Source organism: Juglans microcarpa x Juglans regia, chromosome 5D, assembly GCF_004785595.1.
Source record: "Juglans microcarpa x Juglans regia isolate MS1-56 chromosome 5D, Jm3101_v1.0, whole genome shotgun sequence".
Classification (NCBI taxonomy): Eukaryota; Viridiplantae; Streptophyta; class Magnoliopsida; order Fagales; family Juglandaceae; genus Juglans; species Juglans microcarpa x Juglans regia.
Genome location: NC_054602.1, coordinates 34,647,738 through 34,664,601, shown reverse-complemented (window position 1 = coordinate 34,664,601; position 16,864 = coordinate 34,647,738). Strand labels below are relative to the sequence as shown.

Genomic DNA, 16,864 nt, shown 5'->3' with positions numbered 1-16,864 from the left:
CATTTTGGGATGAAGTTTTGCACTGATGTTTTTTTTTCCATTTTTGGAAGAAGTGCAAAATTTGGGAAGAAAAAGTGACATTTTTATTTCTGATAAGCATGTGACACACCTATTAGCGCCAACACATCAGACATAGGCACCCAAACATACTAATTTTTTCGTAATTGGTATCCTACTAAAATTATTCTTTTATTGTGTCAATTACTTTAACACAATATCTGAAAGTTTGCAAAGAGATTTACATTTTAATGAAACGAAACAAGCATAACAGTCTTCTTAAAATACACTTGGGCGGTACATGTCATTGTAATTACTTCACACCCATGTCCTTCACTTGATCTCAGGCATTTCACGAAGCTCATAATCTCATTAGGTTTATTTTTCCCCTTTAAAATGCGTGCAATTTGGAAATTTTCATCTATTGTGAGACAAGATCTAGGTTATTTTTTCCCCTTTAAAATGCGTGCAATTTGGAAATTTTCATCTATTGTGAGACAAGATCTAGGTTATTTCTCCACTGTTGTTGTGATACCCCATATGATATGGATAAGGGTAGGTGGTGTATGGGATCCCACATTGCTTGGGAAGGAGAAGTTCTTGCTCTTTATAAGGTTCTAGTGGAGCTCCAATTGTATCATTGACTAGTCCTTTTGGAGTATAGGCCATGTGGTTTGGGCCTTCCATTGGGGCGTTACAAATGGTATCAGAGCCAAGTTTCGATCCTGCGACCTGTGGGTTCTGGGCCCACCATGCTTCCGCTGCACCACATGGCCTATACTCCAAAAGGACTAGTCAATGATACAATTGGAGCTCCACTAGAACCTTATAAAGAGCAAGAACTTCTCCTTCCCAAGCAATGTGGGATCCCATACACCACCTACCCTTATCCATATCATTTGGGGACATCCGATAAAATTGGAATGATACAGAGAAGATTAGCATGGCCCCTACGCAAGGATGACACGCACAAATCGAGAAATGGTATCAGAGTCTATCCAAATCAGAAATGTGGGACTTGAGCCGTGCCACCTACAATGGACAGGCCCGACGAGGACGTCGGGAATTTAAGGGGGGTAGATTGTGATACTCCATATGATATGGATAAGGGTAGGTGGTGTATGGGATCCCACATTGCTTGGGAAGGAGAAGTTCTTGCTCTTTATAAGGTTCTAGTGGAGCTCCAATTATATCATTGACTAGTCCTTTTGGAGTATAGGCCATGTGGTTTGGGCCTTCCATTGGGGCGTTACAGTTGTGGTGGCAGTAAAGTCTGTCCTGAGTTTCCAATTGTTTCAAAATTTTGTTAGCGATGGCAGTTGTCATGGTGTAGGACCACAAGAGTTCCCGCTCAGATTTGTTTCATATCCTATAGTTGCATGATTAGCTGTTTTGACCATCTTTTATACTGATGATTACCTAGCCCACACACCAAATACCAGATTTTAGATGTCCTACATTTTCCTAAAACATTGTTGCTGTTTAAACATTGTAAAATTAGATGGCTCAATGTGTTTAGTTGTACAAAATTTTAACATAGGTTGCCGATGTTTCAGTGTAAAATGGGGGAAAAGTCAAAATATTCAGGCAAAACAATTATTTTCCATTAATTGGTGGTCCGAGAAAATGATGTGGAAAATATCAGGCATTTGGCTGGCCCAAAAATTATTTGTATGCACCACTGCCGATCCATTAAAAATCTTCCTTCGGCGAACATTATATTCTTCCAACCGTCCGTTATGTCACAAATCATCATCCTTTTTTTTAACGCAAAATAGCTACTTATTGAATTTTGTCTCCATTTTTGTGTTAGGAATTCAATTTACTTCCATTGTATTTTTTCCACAATTTCTTCCGTATTTAGCTCTACATTTATTTAGATTTTCTTCCCATCATAATATTTCTATATTGGTTCAGGAAAATGGCTTACAACTCCTTAGAAGTGTAAGCCATTTTCAGCCTTAGAAGATTCATTTCCTATTGACCAACATGTTCAACCACTACCCAATACAAAAAGAAAACTTGCAAGCATGATGCTATATTATTTTCCTGTAATTTTTTATTTTTTTTTAGTTTTTAATATTTCCATGTGTGAGGGCAATGTACATGTGACTTCTAAAAACTTCTATCCATATATTGTTCGAAATGCAGATTTTAAGTGTAGGTCAATGCATTTGTCAATTTGTGGAAATTTAATTTATCGTGTGTATCTGAAAGATCATGGTGACATTGACATATTGAACATATGAGTTGGAGGTCATGGTGTCACTATTGCTTGATGTTAAAGTTGACTATTAGCCCCCCCCCCCCCCCCCCCCAAAAAAAAAAAAAAAAGAAAAAAGAAAAAAAAAAAAAAAGATTGTTTTCCATTTTTTTAAGGAGAAAATTTTTATTAATAGCAATCTAGGCAAAAAGCCCAAATACACAGGATTTTGCTTTGCATATTATCTGTTCCTGATATTGTTTCCATGTTTGACATCTGCAAAATGCCCTCGGTGCCTTAACTTGTCGTGTCTTCTAATTCTTAGGCTTGTCTGTGAAACACGGCCGCACTCACAAAAAGTCGAACGAGTTGTGGGGATTGGCTTTCAACCTGGACTTGATCCAGCAAAGGTAAATAGAGCACTTGTTATGTTACATGCCTATAGGCCACAACTGGCTTAGGTTGCTTCACGTTTTTTATTGTATTCAACTTAGAAACCCTAGTTCATCTTTATGGTTTTAATTTTGACACTTGTGGGAAGGTGAAGTGTGCTTAACCGCAAATCTTCTTTCAGATTGTCAGCGCATCTCAAGCTGGTTACATTCAATTCCTTGATATCAGAAGCCGCAGGGATCCTTACCTCACAATCAATGCTCATAGGGCTCTCTTACAGCTCTAGCTGTTCATAGACATGCCCCAGTTATTGCCAGTGGTTCAGCCAAACAGCTTATCAAAGTCTTTAGCCTTGAGGGAAAACCACTAGGCAGCATTCGAAACCTGCATACATTCATGGGCCAGAAGATTAGTTCTGTGAGTTGCCTTACGTTTCATCCCTACCAAGTATTGCTTGCTGCTGGTGCTGTAGATGGTTGTGTCACAATCTATGCTGATGACAACGCTCAACCAAGATGAATGCGAATTGTTTCTTGATGTCTGTTTCGTAGTCTTCTGATCAGAGGAACATAAGTGCATGACTTCCATTGGAGTCACGGCTGCAGATTCTGTTGCATTTGTCCTATCACATGCCACACATCCCCGCCGCACTAGTTTCTCATCGCTGTCAATGTATCTTGGAATATTGGTAGGGTGCTTTCTACCAATGGTGTCATACATTTGTTAGCCCCCGGTGTAGAGGTCGCGGCTTTGGGGAAGAAAATGCTACATTCTTGTTGGGGGCTTTGGCAAATAATCTTACATAGGTAAATGCGTGTAAATAGTTTCTCCTTTATATATATATGTACCCGCGTGTTCCCCATTTTGGTGTGTTTATTGTTTCTTCCGTCTTTAAATTTGTAAATGCAGCGTCCTTTTCTGTGTCATAATTCTGTGTTCCGGATGGATAGTGCTGTGGGTGGTTTTGACTCCTGAAACGCTGGGGCTTTCAACTCACCCATTCTCATTGACTTTATGATGGCCAGTGGCCACTTTGGTTCTTTATCTAACGATCATTTAACTTGTAATTAATTTATTGGATTGTTTTGAGCTCGTGTCCCATTTCTTGGGTTTTTTGCTATTGGAAAATGATGAGAGCTACCGAGAGTTGGGTCCCGACATGGGTCCCAACATTTTTTTTTTTTTTTTTACTTGGTAATTAAGGATGTGTATTTTAATGATGTTTTGAATTTTTTTTTTAAATGTTTTGAGTTAAAAAAATCTATGAAAAACAAGAGGAGGATTTGACCTTCTCGGAACCCATCCTCGAGCTACACCCTCGTAGCAAACCCTCATCCTCTGGATTTTTTTCATTTATTTTTTATTCTGTGCGCTTAGATATCAGCGTTTGCATCTTAAGAGTTTTTGGGAGTAGTTATAAAGTATTCAGTAATTCTCTCAGAATATGCACACAGATCTGTTACGAAAGACCTTTGCCAACCGCTCCCGAGGAAACTATATATACTCGAAGACTTGAAGTTCGTGTGACCAATATATTAGTTTTAACTGAATAAAAAAAGCGTTATTTTGAGTTGTTCGTTTTCTCCGTTGGTCCATATTTTTAAGAGCCTCATGTCATATACAAGCAAGGCAGGATGATCGTTTTTCAATTGTTTTATCCTTTCTATATCAACTTGATGCAGTGCTTAAATCCGGAAAGCTAAATTATACATGCACGTCTTGAAAAATTTGGCAAGTATGCCGCTTTATATATTTTTATTTTCAAATCAAGACTGTTGTTTGCATTCAAAGAACGATAACAACCATCATAAACGTCACAAATCTTGATTTCTATCTTCCCTTTTGATCGTGGAAAAGAGTGCATTATCTTAGTTGCATGAACTTCCTCGATTTTTTCTTTACCCATCAAAATAAAAATCCTCGATTTTCGTTGATGCTATTATACATGTAGTCATCTGATATTACCCTGCATATTCACGGTTTGTCTAATTGTATATGCTCGTTTCTACTGAAAAAGAACCGGAAGCTGTAGAGAGACAAGACTGCAATACAGATTTTCTAAGTTAGCCTTACCTTAGTCGATTGTAATTGATTTTCATGGTAATTGATTTTCATGGCAGGCCTTTGCATGATTTCCTTGTATCTCTAAACTAGACATAAACTTGCTCATGTATATGTCCCGTATACTTGGGCATTTTTGTCTCTCTATTGATCAATAAAATTTTGTTTTCCGATCAAAAAGATTTTCTAAGTTAGCCACATGCAACATTGGCAAAGTAGAGTACCAGCAGGGAAGCCAGTATAAATGAATGTAGGCGGGGATAGAATTTAGACATAGCAGTAATAGATATAGAAAATAAAAAGAATATAACTACATATGGAAAGACCTATGGAAAGCTTATCTAAGAAACGTTCATTATGTGGGGGGCAAAGCCACGATAACCAAATACATAGCAACGACTCTGAATGAATTTTACAACTTCTGTGAACTATCAGTCTCAAGCTACACACCAATAGCGACCATCAAAGAGAATCATAAACTTATGCGTGTATCTGAAGAACTTACAATACATTTTGAACTCAAAGAAGACACCGATGCTGGCATATACGATATTTGCAGGGGTATATATCCTCTTCAGCAAGCTGTACCATTAGCATTTCACTTTCTCCCACCAACCATACTCTGGCCAGAACTTCCTGACAGGGTAGATGACGTGCTGCCACTGGTTACATTGCCAAAAACATTAAGATCTTCAAACAATCTGTACGAGGGAACAAAGGGCTTTGGTCCTGTTGTAGGGGCAGGGGCAGGAGCAGAGGCAGGGATCTTAGGTCCTGCACTCGCCCATGGATCTCCATGAATAGAAGACCCATTGATTCCTCTTGAGGGAAAAGAGCTATAATGCTGCAAGGGTCTAGTCCCTTGTATGGGTGCATGTGACGCAGCCGTATTGGCTTGTGGGGTCAAAAACATATTGGTTGCAGACACATGATTCTGGTTGTTGGAATAACCAGGGGTTGGAGCCCAGGGCGGAGGAGGATAGCCAGAAGGATACTGATATTGAGGTTGCAACTGTGTCTGGGATGGGGGTTTTAGTTGTGGCTGGGGTTGAGGTTGAACGTTTTGAAAGCTTTGAGTTTGAGGTTGAGGTTGAGGTGGTTGAAAGCTTTGTGGCTGAGGTTGAGGTTGAACTTGTTGAAAGCTTTGAGGTTGAGGTTGAGGTTGAACTTGTTGAAAGCTTTGAGGTTGAGGTTGAGGCTGAGGTTGAACTTGTTGAAAGCTTTGAGGATGAGGTTGAGGTTGAGGTTGAGGCTGAGGTTGAACTTGTTGAAAGCTTTGAGGATGAGGTTGAGGCTGAGGTTGAACTTGTTGAAAGCCTTGAGATTGAGGCTGAGGTTGAACTTGTTGAAAGCTTTGAGGTTGAGGTTGAGGCTGAGGCTGAACCTGTTGAAAGCTTTGAGGTTGTGGTTGTGGTTGGGCCCACGGAACAACATAACTATTATAGGGCAATTTCCCTTGGTTCCCAGGATACGTTTGGGAAGCATGGGGATAACCTTGAGCGCTGGGGAAATAGGTATCTGATTCTTGTTTTCGTTAGAGACTGATGGAGTGTGAGGAGTATGCGGGGAAGCTGGCACCGTCGACAAGGTAATACTCAAAAGATCTATCATGTCTTGTTCTTTAGTAGTCCTAATTTGTGCAGGTGGATCAGGCAGTGCTAATGCATTACATGGGGCAGAGGTTGAGGCTGCAGGTATAGATGTTGAAAGGCTGGTATTCGATGACAGACTTTCAGTGGTTCCAGCGCTTTGAAAATGCATGGGCTGAGTTTTAGAATGCCTGCATTGATAGAACAAGATGACAAATTATGAACATACTAGGCCAAATCCAGTATTTGTTAGTACAGACTAACATGCATGTAATTATAGGCTTCAAATTTTGATAATACACAATGCTAAATGCAAGGAAACCAATGTGTACACAAACTTCTACTCAGTGACTTCCTATATGAGTTAAAAATCATGGTAATCTGATTGAGGCATAGTTCTTGCCTACTCATTCACTTGGGTGATCGAAAACAAATGTGCAAAAGCTCCAAGCACCAACATAAAGAGTCTCATTCCAATGAAAATTAGTAAATAGCAGTTGGGAAAAATGGGGAGTTAAGAGCAACCTTCGAGCAAGCTGTGCAAATTCATCTTCCTCTTCCTCCTCTTCATCAATTGGGGCCCCCTTTATAGCAGGAACTGGTTTTATAGCATTAGGTCTTGAGCTAGAGCTTACTTCTACACTCGGTTTAGGGTTGGAGGCAGATGCTTCAGAGGGTTTGGGACTGGAATTTGCAATTAAAGTTGGCAGGGGGGACCCAGAAGCTATAGCATCATGTCTTGCAAGCGAACTTTGTAGACTGTCATTTAATTCAAGACCCTGACCAAGAAGTTCCTCATCTCTGCCACAGAAGCAAGACGACAATGTGAGAATTCCACACAAGCCAGAGTATACATGCATATGCATATGATGCACATACATTCAAGGCTTACGCATTTGATAGCATACACTACAGTGACTCATGCCTTCAGTCACATAAATAAGTGATATGCAGAAACCAAGTAATACACCAATAAGGGAGGAGAGAACTAACGCAGTTGTAGTTAACATCTGCATCAGCTTTTTCTGGTTGGAGCGACAACGGGTGACAAGATCAACTATAACTTCATCTTTTATAGCCTATAAACACAAGCAGAAATATCATGCAATAATCCAATAACCCCACTTATGCTTTTAAATAAGCCAACCATTTCACATACAGCACGGTCACTTGGGTTCACAGCTTGTAGCATGTCGCTTAAAAGCTCCATAACATTCCGCATAGAATCCAAATCTGACAAGCTAACATGAAAATGGAAATGCATCAGCAGGACTAGAAACCAAACCCCAGATTCCCAGAATGAGCACCAACAGAAGGAAGTGGAAAGAGCAGCAATAAGGGACCAGCAGGGTGTGTGGACCAAAGTCAACCTCACCTCAAACTTTCCATTTCCGTTGCCATTGTTTCATCAAGCCTCCTTGAGGAATTGCTAGGCATTCCATATCCTGCTCGATTGTGTCCCAGGGTTGGATGGGTTACCGGTGGTGTAAAAATTGGAGCTGCATCTAAAGAATTCTTGGGAAATTCGATCCCAGAACGCTGCCATTCATATAACCCAAAACTGTAAATTATATGTTACTACATACAAATAATTCTGTTTTTCATGAATAAGCATGCAAACAGCTTTTTATCAGAAAGGGATAGATGCAAAAGAGGGAAGTCAAGGCTCATAACAACTGAGAGAACTTTTGGAGAGAGAAAAAAAAAAGGCAGGGAATAAACAAGGAAGAAGAATGCCACGTAAAGAGAGGGACAGCGAGAGAAACAGTATTGAATCACAAAAATTTACTTTCAACTCTTGAAAAATTAAGTAAACATAAAATGAAACTGGTACTACAAGTGACTAAATAAACCCTTATAGCTTATAAAAAAAAGCTCTTAATAAAAAGGACCCAATTGACTCTTGTTGCATTCTGTATCAAAAAAGCCTACCATCAATTGTTGTAATAGCATGAAATAACTCAACTCGATAGATACATTTAACATACAGCTATAATTATTTTATTTTATTTTATAGGTAAGGGACATACAGCTATAAATATTAAGCCAGGTTGGAAAGAATCATCAAGCATAAACAATTGAGTCCAGGTATCTACATGCTTACCCTTAGTTCCTCGTATGCCATGTAGTACTGAGGATGTTTTCCTCCAGGCCCCCCAAAAGCCTCTTGCCATGAGTTTACCAATACAAGGATTTTTTCTCTCACTTGCATATCTGCCTGAAAAGTCCACCAATATATGTACCCAAATTATAATGGTGATGGTGTTTACGACAAGGGCAATGGTCATCCATCTCTTCTAAGGTGAAGCAGAATCAGTTGACAGAAAAAAAAACTACCCAATGGAGCATAAGAATTAAATAAGGACAAGAACCGCCCCTGGGGGGGGGGGGGGGGGGGGGGGGGGACGAGCTTTTTTCTGATTGGTAAAAATAATGCTTTTGGCAACTAATGCATCTAAATAAATGGTTTAAGGGACCTTAATAATAATATGCATCTCATCAAACTCGAAATTCACAATTAGTTGACTTAAGTTTACCTCAATTTTAATGAGGACATGGGAGACACTGCTATCCATGGGCTTCGAGGACAATGGATGAGATTAAGGGTGCGTTTGGATACTAAACACCTCTCAACTCATCATTATAACTTTTTCAAATTCCAACACAAAATATAATAAACAATTCAACTTTTTCAAATCTCAAAATAATAATAATATTAAAAAATAATATTCTAACAATATTTTATCATCTCAACTCACTTCAACATCCAAACGCAACCTAAAGTTCTCTTTTTTAAAAAATTGTTCTTGTGGGCAAGGGTCATTGATTTTAATGGACTAAATGTCCATGATTTTCTATTTTTGGTTGTACACCCTAGTTAGGTACTTTTCATGTATACCTCCTATGTACTTGGGCTATGCCTTCTCTTCTTATGAATAAAACTTCTTGATTACCTATCAAAAAAATATTATATTTAGGCCGAGTAGTGCTATTTGAAGGCATTTACACCACGCACCATCCACATCGCATAATTATGCCACGTGGATGGTGTGTGGTGTAAAGGCCTTCAAAATAGAATTATTCATTTAGGCCAGGGGTTCAACACGGTATGGGTCACTCATATAATTAAACCACCTAAATTGAAAAAAAAATAAGTAAAATAAATAAAGCAGGACTTCTAAAATCAGTATGCTTTTCAAAAGCAACCACCAAAAATTTTTTGAATAAATTAAATATTTAAGAAATGTTCCATCCAATAGCCCAGAGTTAAGCCATTATACATGCAACTCGTGAAACTAGCCCTTCATGACTTTACTGAACAAGCTGCTCCCACTTTTTTTTGTTAGCAAAACAAGCCACCCAATCCATATTAACAATCTGATCCTATCAGTTTACTAGAATTGCTCCAGCATGTTACCAAATAAACAAGTATCCATAAAAGCATATCTAGGTTTCTTTCAAAAAGTTCTGTCCAAACAGTTAACATGTATGCAACAAAGTTTGCAGTCTGCACAGGCACTCACCTAAACCAAAATGAATACATACGCCCAATAAGCTTCACCTATTTATTGCATATTGAAGAAAAAAAAAAAAGCAAGCTAGCAAAGAGCTTTTATACAATAGGAAAGAGAAACTGAAACTACTTTTCAAGCATTCAAAATAGAAATACCAAGTGTTTCAAATTGAAATACTAACTGAACAAAAACAATTACAACACTTACCTTCTTTCTAACAATTTTGATCATCTCCTCCAGTATTTTCTTCTCAGCAATTTGAAAATGGACATAGTCACCGCAGTTCTTCACCATTGTTTCCAAGAGCTACACAATTATATTTCAAACAATTAATCCATTAATATACTTGCTTTCCAATCTATTAGAAAATACGTCCGGTACAAGAAAAAGGTTCAAAGAGGTACCGTCAGAGACAGGAATTGAACTTTCGGGTTCTTATGCTGCAACCTTTTCTTCACAGCTTTCACAACATCTTTCGCCTGCCTGAGATGTTAAACATATACCCATCAATAAACCAGTTGAGCTTTTATTTCACTATTCCAAACAAAAAGATACTAAAAACTTTACAAATAGCTCTTCTTTTTTAGGAACTAACACTAAAATTCCCAAAACCTCCACATAGTTTATATGACTCGGCTTGATAATTAAAAAAAAAAAAGAAAAGACAGCTTTCTCCAAAGGAAAATAATTATCAACAAAGAAGAACTTTTTCATCCCAAAAACTGATACTTCTATAACTCCAAAAAAAAGTTACCACAGAAATCATTTCCCGTCTACCACAATCACATCCTCTGAATATTTGAACCGATTACTTATAAAAAAAAAAAAAAAAAAAGAATATTTGAACCGAGTCAGTAAAGGAAACCCAAAAAACAATAATAGAAAAAACAGTAATCACGAGACTGCAATTTCCATCAAATACACAATAGAAAGTTTCCCGTGTTAACTTTGAATTTGGAAATATTTAATCCAAAAGGCAAGGTAAAACAAAACAAGAAACTATTAGCATACAACATATGAAAAGTTGAAATACGAGGAGATACATAAACAGGAATATGGGGAATTTTGGGCATAAGAACACAAAGATACATCCAAAATAACGAAATTTTCGGTCAAACAGAAACCCTAGAATGGAACAACGTCAAAGTCAACCCACACAGATTCTAAAAAAGAAAAAAGCAAAGAGCTTCCAAAACAAAAGATAAAGAAAAGAGAAATTAGAGGGCGTTCTGATATTACCACTGATGGGAATTGACGGAATCGCATATGTCGATGTTTATAGTCCAATCAGGAGTCATCAGAAGATCGCTCGTCGCCTTGTCCACTGCTACTGTCGCCGAAGCAGAAGACGAAGACGAAGACAGAGACAAAGATAAAGCCATCCTCCTTCCCTCTCTGTATCTCTATTCTCTCTACGGACTTTTTTCTGCTATGGCATCAACAGAAATCCTTCTCCCGAGAAAATTCAAAGGAACAACTACTTCGCGGAGAACAAACGCCTCATCTTCCTGGAAAATACACCGTCATGGTTGAGAAATTAAGAAACCCTAGAGAGAAAGAACCAACGACAACTAATTTGATTATTTTTCAATAAGTCCTTTCTCGCTCTCACCGCTCAAAATTCAATAAAAAAACAAAAACCAAAAAGGATCAAAATTTGTTCTTTCTGCCTTCTTTTCTTCAGTTTCCTCTCTTTCAAGCTTTTAACTTTCTTCCTTGTTCCAATACTGCATTCCCAGTTTTAGTATATTGCCTCTTTGTGAGTCTCAAGCTCACTCTCGTTTTAGCGCGTGTCATTTTTTCATCACATGGGAGACATTTGGTTGAATCCGTTGTTCATTAGAAGAGCGAGTGTCTAACTTCTCGCTGTCAGGAGAGGGTGGCCAAAGTCGGAAATGGGTACTTTTCTTAAGACTTTTTTGGCTATTTATTTTATTAATTATTGAAATAAAATAGAATATATCGATAATGGAATGGATAGGCTCCATAAATTAAATAAAAAGTCAATAGTGGGAAATAAATATAATATTTTTTTAATTTTTTAGAGATAAAAAAAAAAAAAATACAATAAAACACGTAAATTATTTGTCTTGGACTTGGGATGATGATTCATATATATCCTATATATTTTATTTATTGGAAATATTATTAAGATATTTTTTCCCATTAAAAATAATTTGTAATGGGAACTCATGCTTTGTAAGCCTGATTAAGCATAGGAAGTTATTAATTAATGGTATATCTAATCAATTTGTCTTATCCAATGAGAAGAAAACAAATATATATATATATATATATAAATTATAAGAACAGTGCTGATTACTATTTGGTAGGATAGACATTGAAATTGTTCTATTAAGTCTGTCCAGCACTGTACAATGGAAAGAGATGGAACCAGCACCAGTTGTTGGAAATAAGTTATAACGAACCTTTTGACCACTACAGTTTTATTAATCCCCCCATTGAAGTAATGACTATGATTTGTCCTCCAATATCCATGCTGTTGTATTTTTTTTTTTTTTTTTTTGAAAAAAGGTAAAATTAAAGAAGAAAATTATGATTAATATTTTATGAGTAATGTTAGATATAATTTTATAGTGTGCAAGTCTGACATATTTTTTATAAAAAAAATAAGGTCCACTACTAAAAAAATAATTTTTTTATGTGAATCTCAAAATTTAAAAAAAAAAAATATGTGCGGGAGTTGTATATTTTAAAATTGTAAATATGATTTCTCATATTTTATACCCACGAGGATTTTCTTACTTATTAAATTGGATGGTCTGATTTTAAAAGAAGATTGATGCATCATTAAATGCTATTTGTATATAATTTTGTGATTCTATATAAATATTTAATATATTATCTATGTGACTATATTAAAACATCAATTCGATCAAGCAATAAAATAGGATATCAGTATAAACAAATAATAGGTATTTTTTTCCCTCAAAATGTCTCACAAAAATAATAATAATAATAATTTTATTTTTCTTTTGAGTTTCCATCAATCTTTATTAGAGTTGTCTGTTTTGGTTAGAAGTGAAAAAAATAAAGGATGTCACTATTCAGTACTTTTATAATTTATTTTAAATCAATTGACAATTTATTAAAAACTAATTTTAATTTTACATATGTATTATTCATTTTAAGTACAATAATAATATGAGATATTGGTTGTAGATTAATAGTAGATTTATTATTTTTCAATAATTAATTAGTTTGGTTTTCAAGATTTTCGACTCTCGTGTGTGTGTGTGTATATATATATATATATATATATATATGCAGGAATGAGGAACATTCAAAGGTCATGAATTATAAAGCATATGCTGGTCAACAATTCTTCCCTTATCACACTCATGAAAGAACCTGCTGCACTATGATGGAATATGTTCTGAAATTGGTCCAGCTTGGGGTCCAGACTCAAGAGAGAACTGAATCCACTAGATTTCTGCCACGTGTACCATATCTGTCACGTGTTATAACCCAACAGGTTGTGTTCAAGGGAATTGGAAACGCACTCACTGCCCCCATTACTGCAAAAGCAAAAGCCATTTAGGATTATTGATTACAAGAATAGACTTTCACCACTTTTTGAGATTGATGGGTTATGGCCTTTGCAGCCCAATATACATTCTCACTCTTTGTTTTTTTTTTTTTTTTTTGGCTGCTATGTAGCACTGACTTTTTTATTTTTGTTTTTATTTTTATATTTACATAATATATCTTTAAATTTATCTACATTAACTTATACATCTCTAAATTTTTACTAAGTACTATTTACTCTCTAAATATTATTTTTAATATTTTTTCTCTCCTACCTATTAAAATCAACTTTATAAAATTTGTATTGAGATGATTTTGATATATGAAATTTGTATTAAGTTAATAATACAAAGCAATTTTTAGTATATATTAATATTCATTGATAAAATTAGTTATTTTGATATATGAAATTGGTAATATTTAGATAAATGACATTTGCATTTTTGAGCACATGGTGCTAATTGTAAAATATATAAAAAATAATAATTTTAAGAAAAAAAATTAAAAATAATAATATTTTTTTATTATTTGGTTCAAAAATACATAATTTAATGTGGAGGTTTTTCTTGATATAAAAAATCAAATTTTAAAAAATGTGATTTTGAATATGCATATAGAAAAACCAATGCTAGTGCTCCACTTTACACTACCATCTTTAATTTTGAAGAAAGTTTAGAGATTATTTGAATAACTAACATATCTTTAAAAATACTAATTTTCATAAAGCTAGGAATCTCTAGTTTCCGAATAATTATAATTTACATGAATTAATATTTTTCGTTAACCGATGGCTTCTTGCCATCCAAAAAAAAAAAAAAACAGAAGAAGAAGAGGAACAAAGAAACAAAAGAAGAAATGAATAAATTAATAAGATATGAAGAACAAAGTTTTTTATGGTTTTGCGTAAAAAGAAAAAAAAGAAAAAAAAAATCTCAAATTTGTCCAAATGATCTAGAAACAAAAACCCTAACCTAACCTTAGTACTCTTATAACTACGTGCCTACAGCACGAAGAAAGAAGAAAAAATCATGAAGAAAGAAGAAGCAGAATAAAAGAGCCAAAGAGTGAGGGAAGAAGAAGAATAAAATGTTGGGTTTGTGGAGTTTCGTTTATTCTTGTGGCAGTCCGATTTGATGTCTTGACTTGAAAATTATTCGTTAAATTTTTTATCATGTTTATGACTCGAAAATCATCAGACACAAAAACTTCGCTCGACATTCGTTTGAGTGAGCCTAACAGAAAGTTCGATCAAGACTCGCTCAACATGTCGCTTGAGCAAATAACCCAATAATTATGAAATTAAGATTTCTGTCATACATCCCTATATATATATATGTGTGTGTGTTTGTTTATTATGAATAGTTTGGTCGTCTAAAAAAATGTATTTTGTCATTTTTTAAGATAATAAAATCATTTGCAACTCATTGAATATAAACACGTACATTGTCAAATTACATAAATCTTTATATCGTGTGATTGATTTTTTATTTTATTTTATTTTTCTTGTATCGTTATTCACAACAAAAAACTAGATCAATAGTACTTTATCATCAAAAGGGAAATGAGAAGAGGAGGGAAGCGCAAAAAATGAAGGAAGAAAAAAAATGAACAAGGTATTAAGGTATATACGAGGGTTCAAATATTAATTTGATGATAAATATCTTAAGTTGTTATTAATGATGGTATAAACGGGAAGATTCTTCCTACAACCTTCCCCCACCCATTAATGTTAAAAAAGAAATCAGTCCAGTACTCACCCTGCATGCCCAGTTAATGGGTGAAGCTTCGCCCGTTACCTTGCGGGCCATGCAGATACATATATATATATATATATATATATATATATATATATATACACACCATATCCGACACGATGAAGTACAACTGTCTAATTAGGGCATGTCTGAAAACAATTATAAATTGCTTTCAAGGATCCAAAGACTCAAAACCCATCAACAAGGGTGCATGGTCACCGGCCGGGCTCTGGTCCGTATATCCGGATATACCCGGGCTCGAAACCAGATTTCAAATTTCGGCCGTGTTCAGACCAAAGTTAGAGGGTTACGATTCGAGCCACTATCCAAGTGAAATCGGATATCCATCTCCAAAATAATATTCCTTTAAATTTTTGTTAAGAGCTAGCAAAAGCCACCTCATGGTATAAGTTGCAATCATGGGATGGCTAGCCTAGCGACCTCTTGGTGGTCCAGAAGCCACCAAATCAGCAAGAGATTAATCTGGCCTCCATGGTAGGCGCAAACTTTTCTAGTCATCTCACAAGAGGTTGATCTGTGCCACTCGGCTGTGGTTAGAGTATAATTTAGGCGCCCAGTTTGGTTTGGGGATTTTCATGGTTGCCAAAAGCTACCAAGGGTGCTTCAATCTGAGCCACCTTTTATAAATGGTTCAGATGTGGGTGCCACTCTGAAGGATGTGACCCTATGGCAAGGTATTGTTCATAGCGGGATACGGCTTTGTCACCTTGCCATTGATATGAAATGTTTGTCATTATGGTTGACAGTTGTAAATAAATATAATTACCTTGACAAGCAACAGCTGGTAATCGATTAGGCTAAATTCAAATTTGGTTCGATTCATTTATTAAATTTATGGATAAATAATCGATTCAATTTGTAGAAATCTCGATTTTCGATTAATATATATATATAAGCCTATACAAATCCAAATGAATTCATATTTATAGAATATATTAAATATTTAAAAAGCTAACGAAAATTATATTTTGAATATTATAGGTGTTGTTTAATGGTCCGTATGGAGTTAGTAATTAATATATGTAAATATAATTAGAGCATTAGTAATAGTCTAGCCAAAACTAAAACTAAAATTTACCTAGCTAAAACTATATGATTTGCCTTTTGCCTTTGTCATTCAAGATATAACGTTACATTGAATTATTCATCTATTAGTCAAAATAATAATAAAATATTATTATAAATTTATTTTTCTAATTTTATAATTATACTAATTATATGTTAATTAATAATTTAATTTATAATTAAATTATTGTTTGACAACTATTTTTTTCCAATCTAATTATCTAACAAACACATTTTACCAACCCTGATACTAATACTTAATAATGATAAAATTGAACATTAATTTAATCGATTATGTGGTCAAATTAAAAAATATATATGTATATATCAAATAACAAACACAAGAAAACTTAAAATCCGACCTCAACTAATCAATAAGTAAAAAGTTGATTACAGATACTAAATGTAAAACAATGGAGAATATCAAACTCCTGGGTTTGCACTGAAAATTGGATCACTTTTCTAGATTATTTTTCAATGAAATATGTTTTTTGTTGGTGAACAGTGACTCTCCAAATATGATTTTCGTAATAGATTTACTATAGCTCATAGTCTTACTTGAAGGCATTTGGCTAGTCCAATGCAACTAATTTAATAAAAACCGGGTCATATTTTTTTACTTTATTAGTATTTAGATAATCCAATATGAGTGATCTAAACTATTAGATTTTATGAATAAAGTTAGAAGATATACTCGAAGTAGTTTATTTTGCCATA

At 35.1% G+C, this 16,864-nt stretch overlaps 2 protein-coding genes and 1 non-coding gene across 3 annotated transcripts in view; 2 read left to right on the top strand and 1 right to left on the bottom strand.

The window, feature by feature from the left end:
- Positions 1 to 3,682, top strand: part of LOC121265244 (regulatory-associated protein of TOR 1-like) — a 36,058-nt gene extending 32,376 nt beyond the window's left edge. Inside the window, 3 exon segments of the mRNA XM_041168793.1 lie at positions 2,526 to 2,610; positions 2,775 to 2,856; positions 2,859 to 3,682. Of these exon segments, the coding sequence (XP_041024727.1) occupies positions 2,526 to 2,610; positions 2,775 to 2,856; positions 2,859 to 3,112 (421 nt within the window). The 3' untranslated portion in view covers positions 3,113 to 3,682.
- Positions 886 to 993, top strand: LOC121266633. Its single transcript, XR_005940855.1, has one exon. It is a non-coding gene; the product is annotated as a U6 spliceosomal RNA (small nuclear RNA).
- A 1,305-nt stretch (positions 3,683 to 4,987) lies between the features above and the next one.
- Positions 4,988 to 11,478, bottom strand: LOC121265245 (TOM1-like protein 6). Its single transcript, XM_041168794.1, is given in 10 exon segments — positions 4,988 to 6,158; positions 6,161 to 6,434; positions 6,769 to 7,044; positions 7,237 to 7,322; positions 7,403 to 7,484; positions 7,619 to 7,782; positions 8,348 to 8,461; positions 9,966 to 10,064; positions 10,163 to 10,241; positions 10,998 to 11,478. Coding segments are annotated over 10 exon segments (2,223 nt in total). The 5' UTR covers positions 11,141 to 11,478; the 3' UTR covers positions 4,988 to 5,252.
- Positions 11,479 to 16,864: the final 5,386 nt, after the last annotated feature.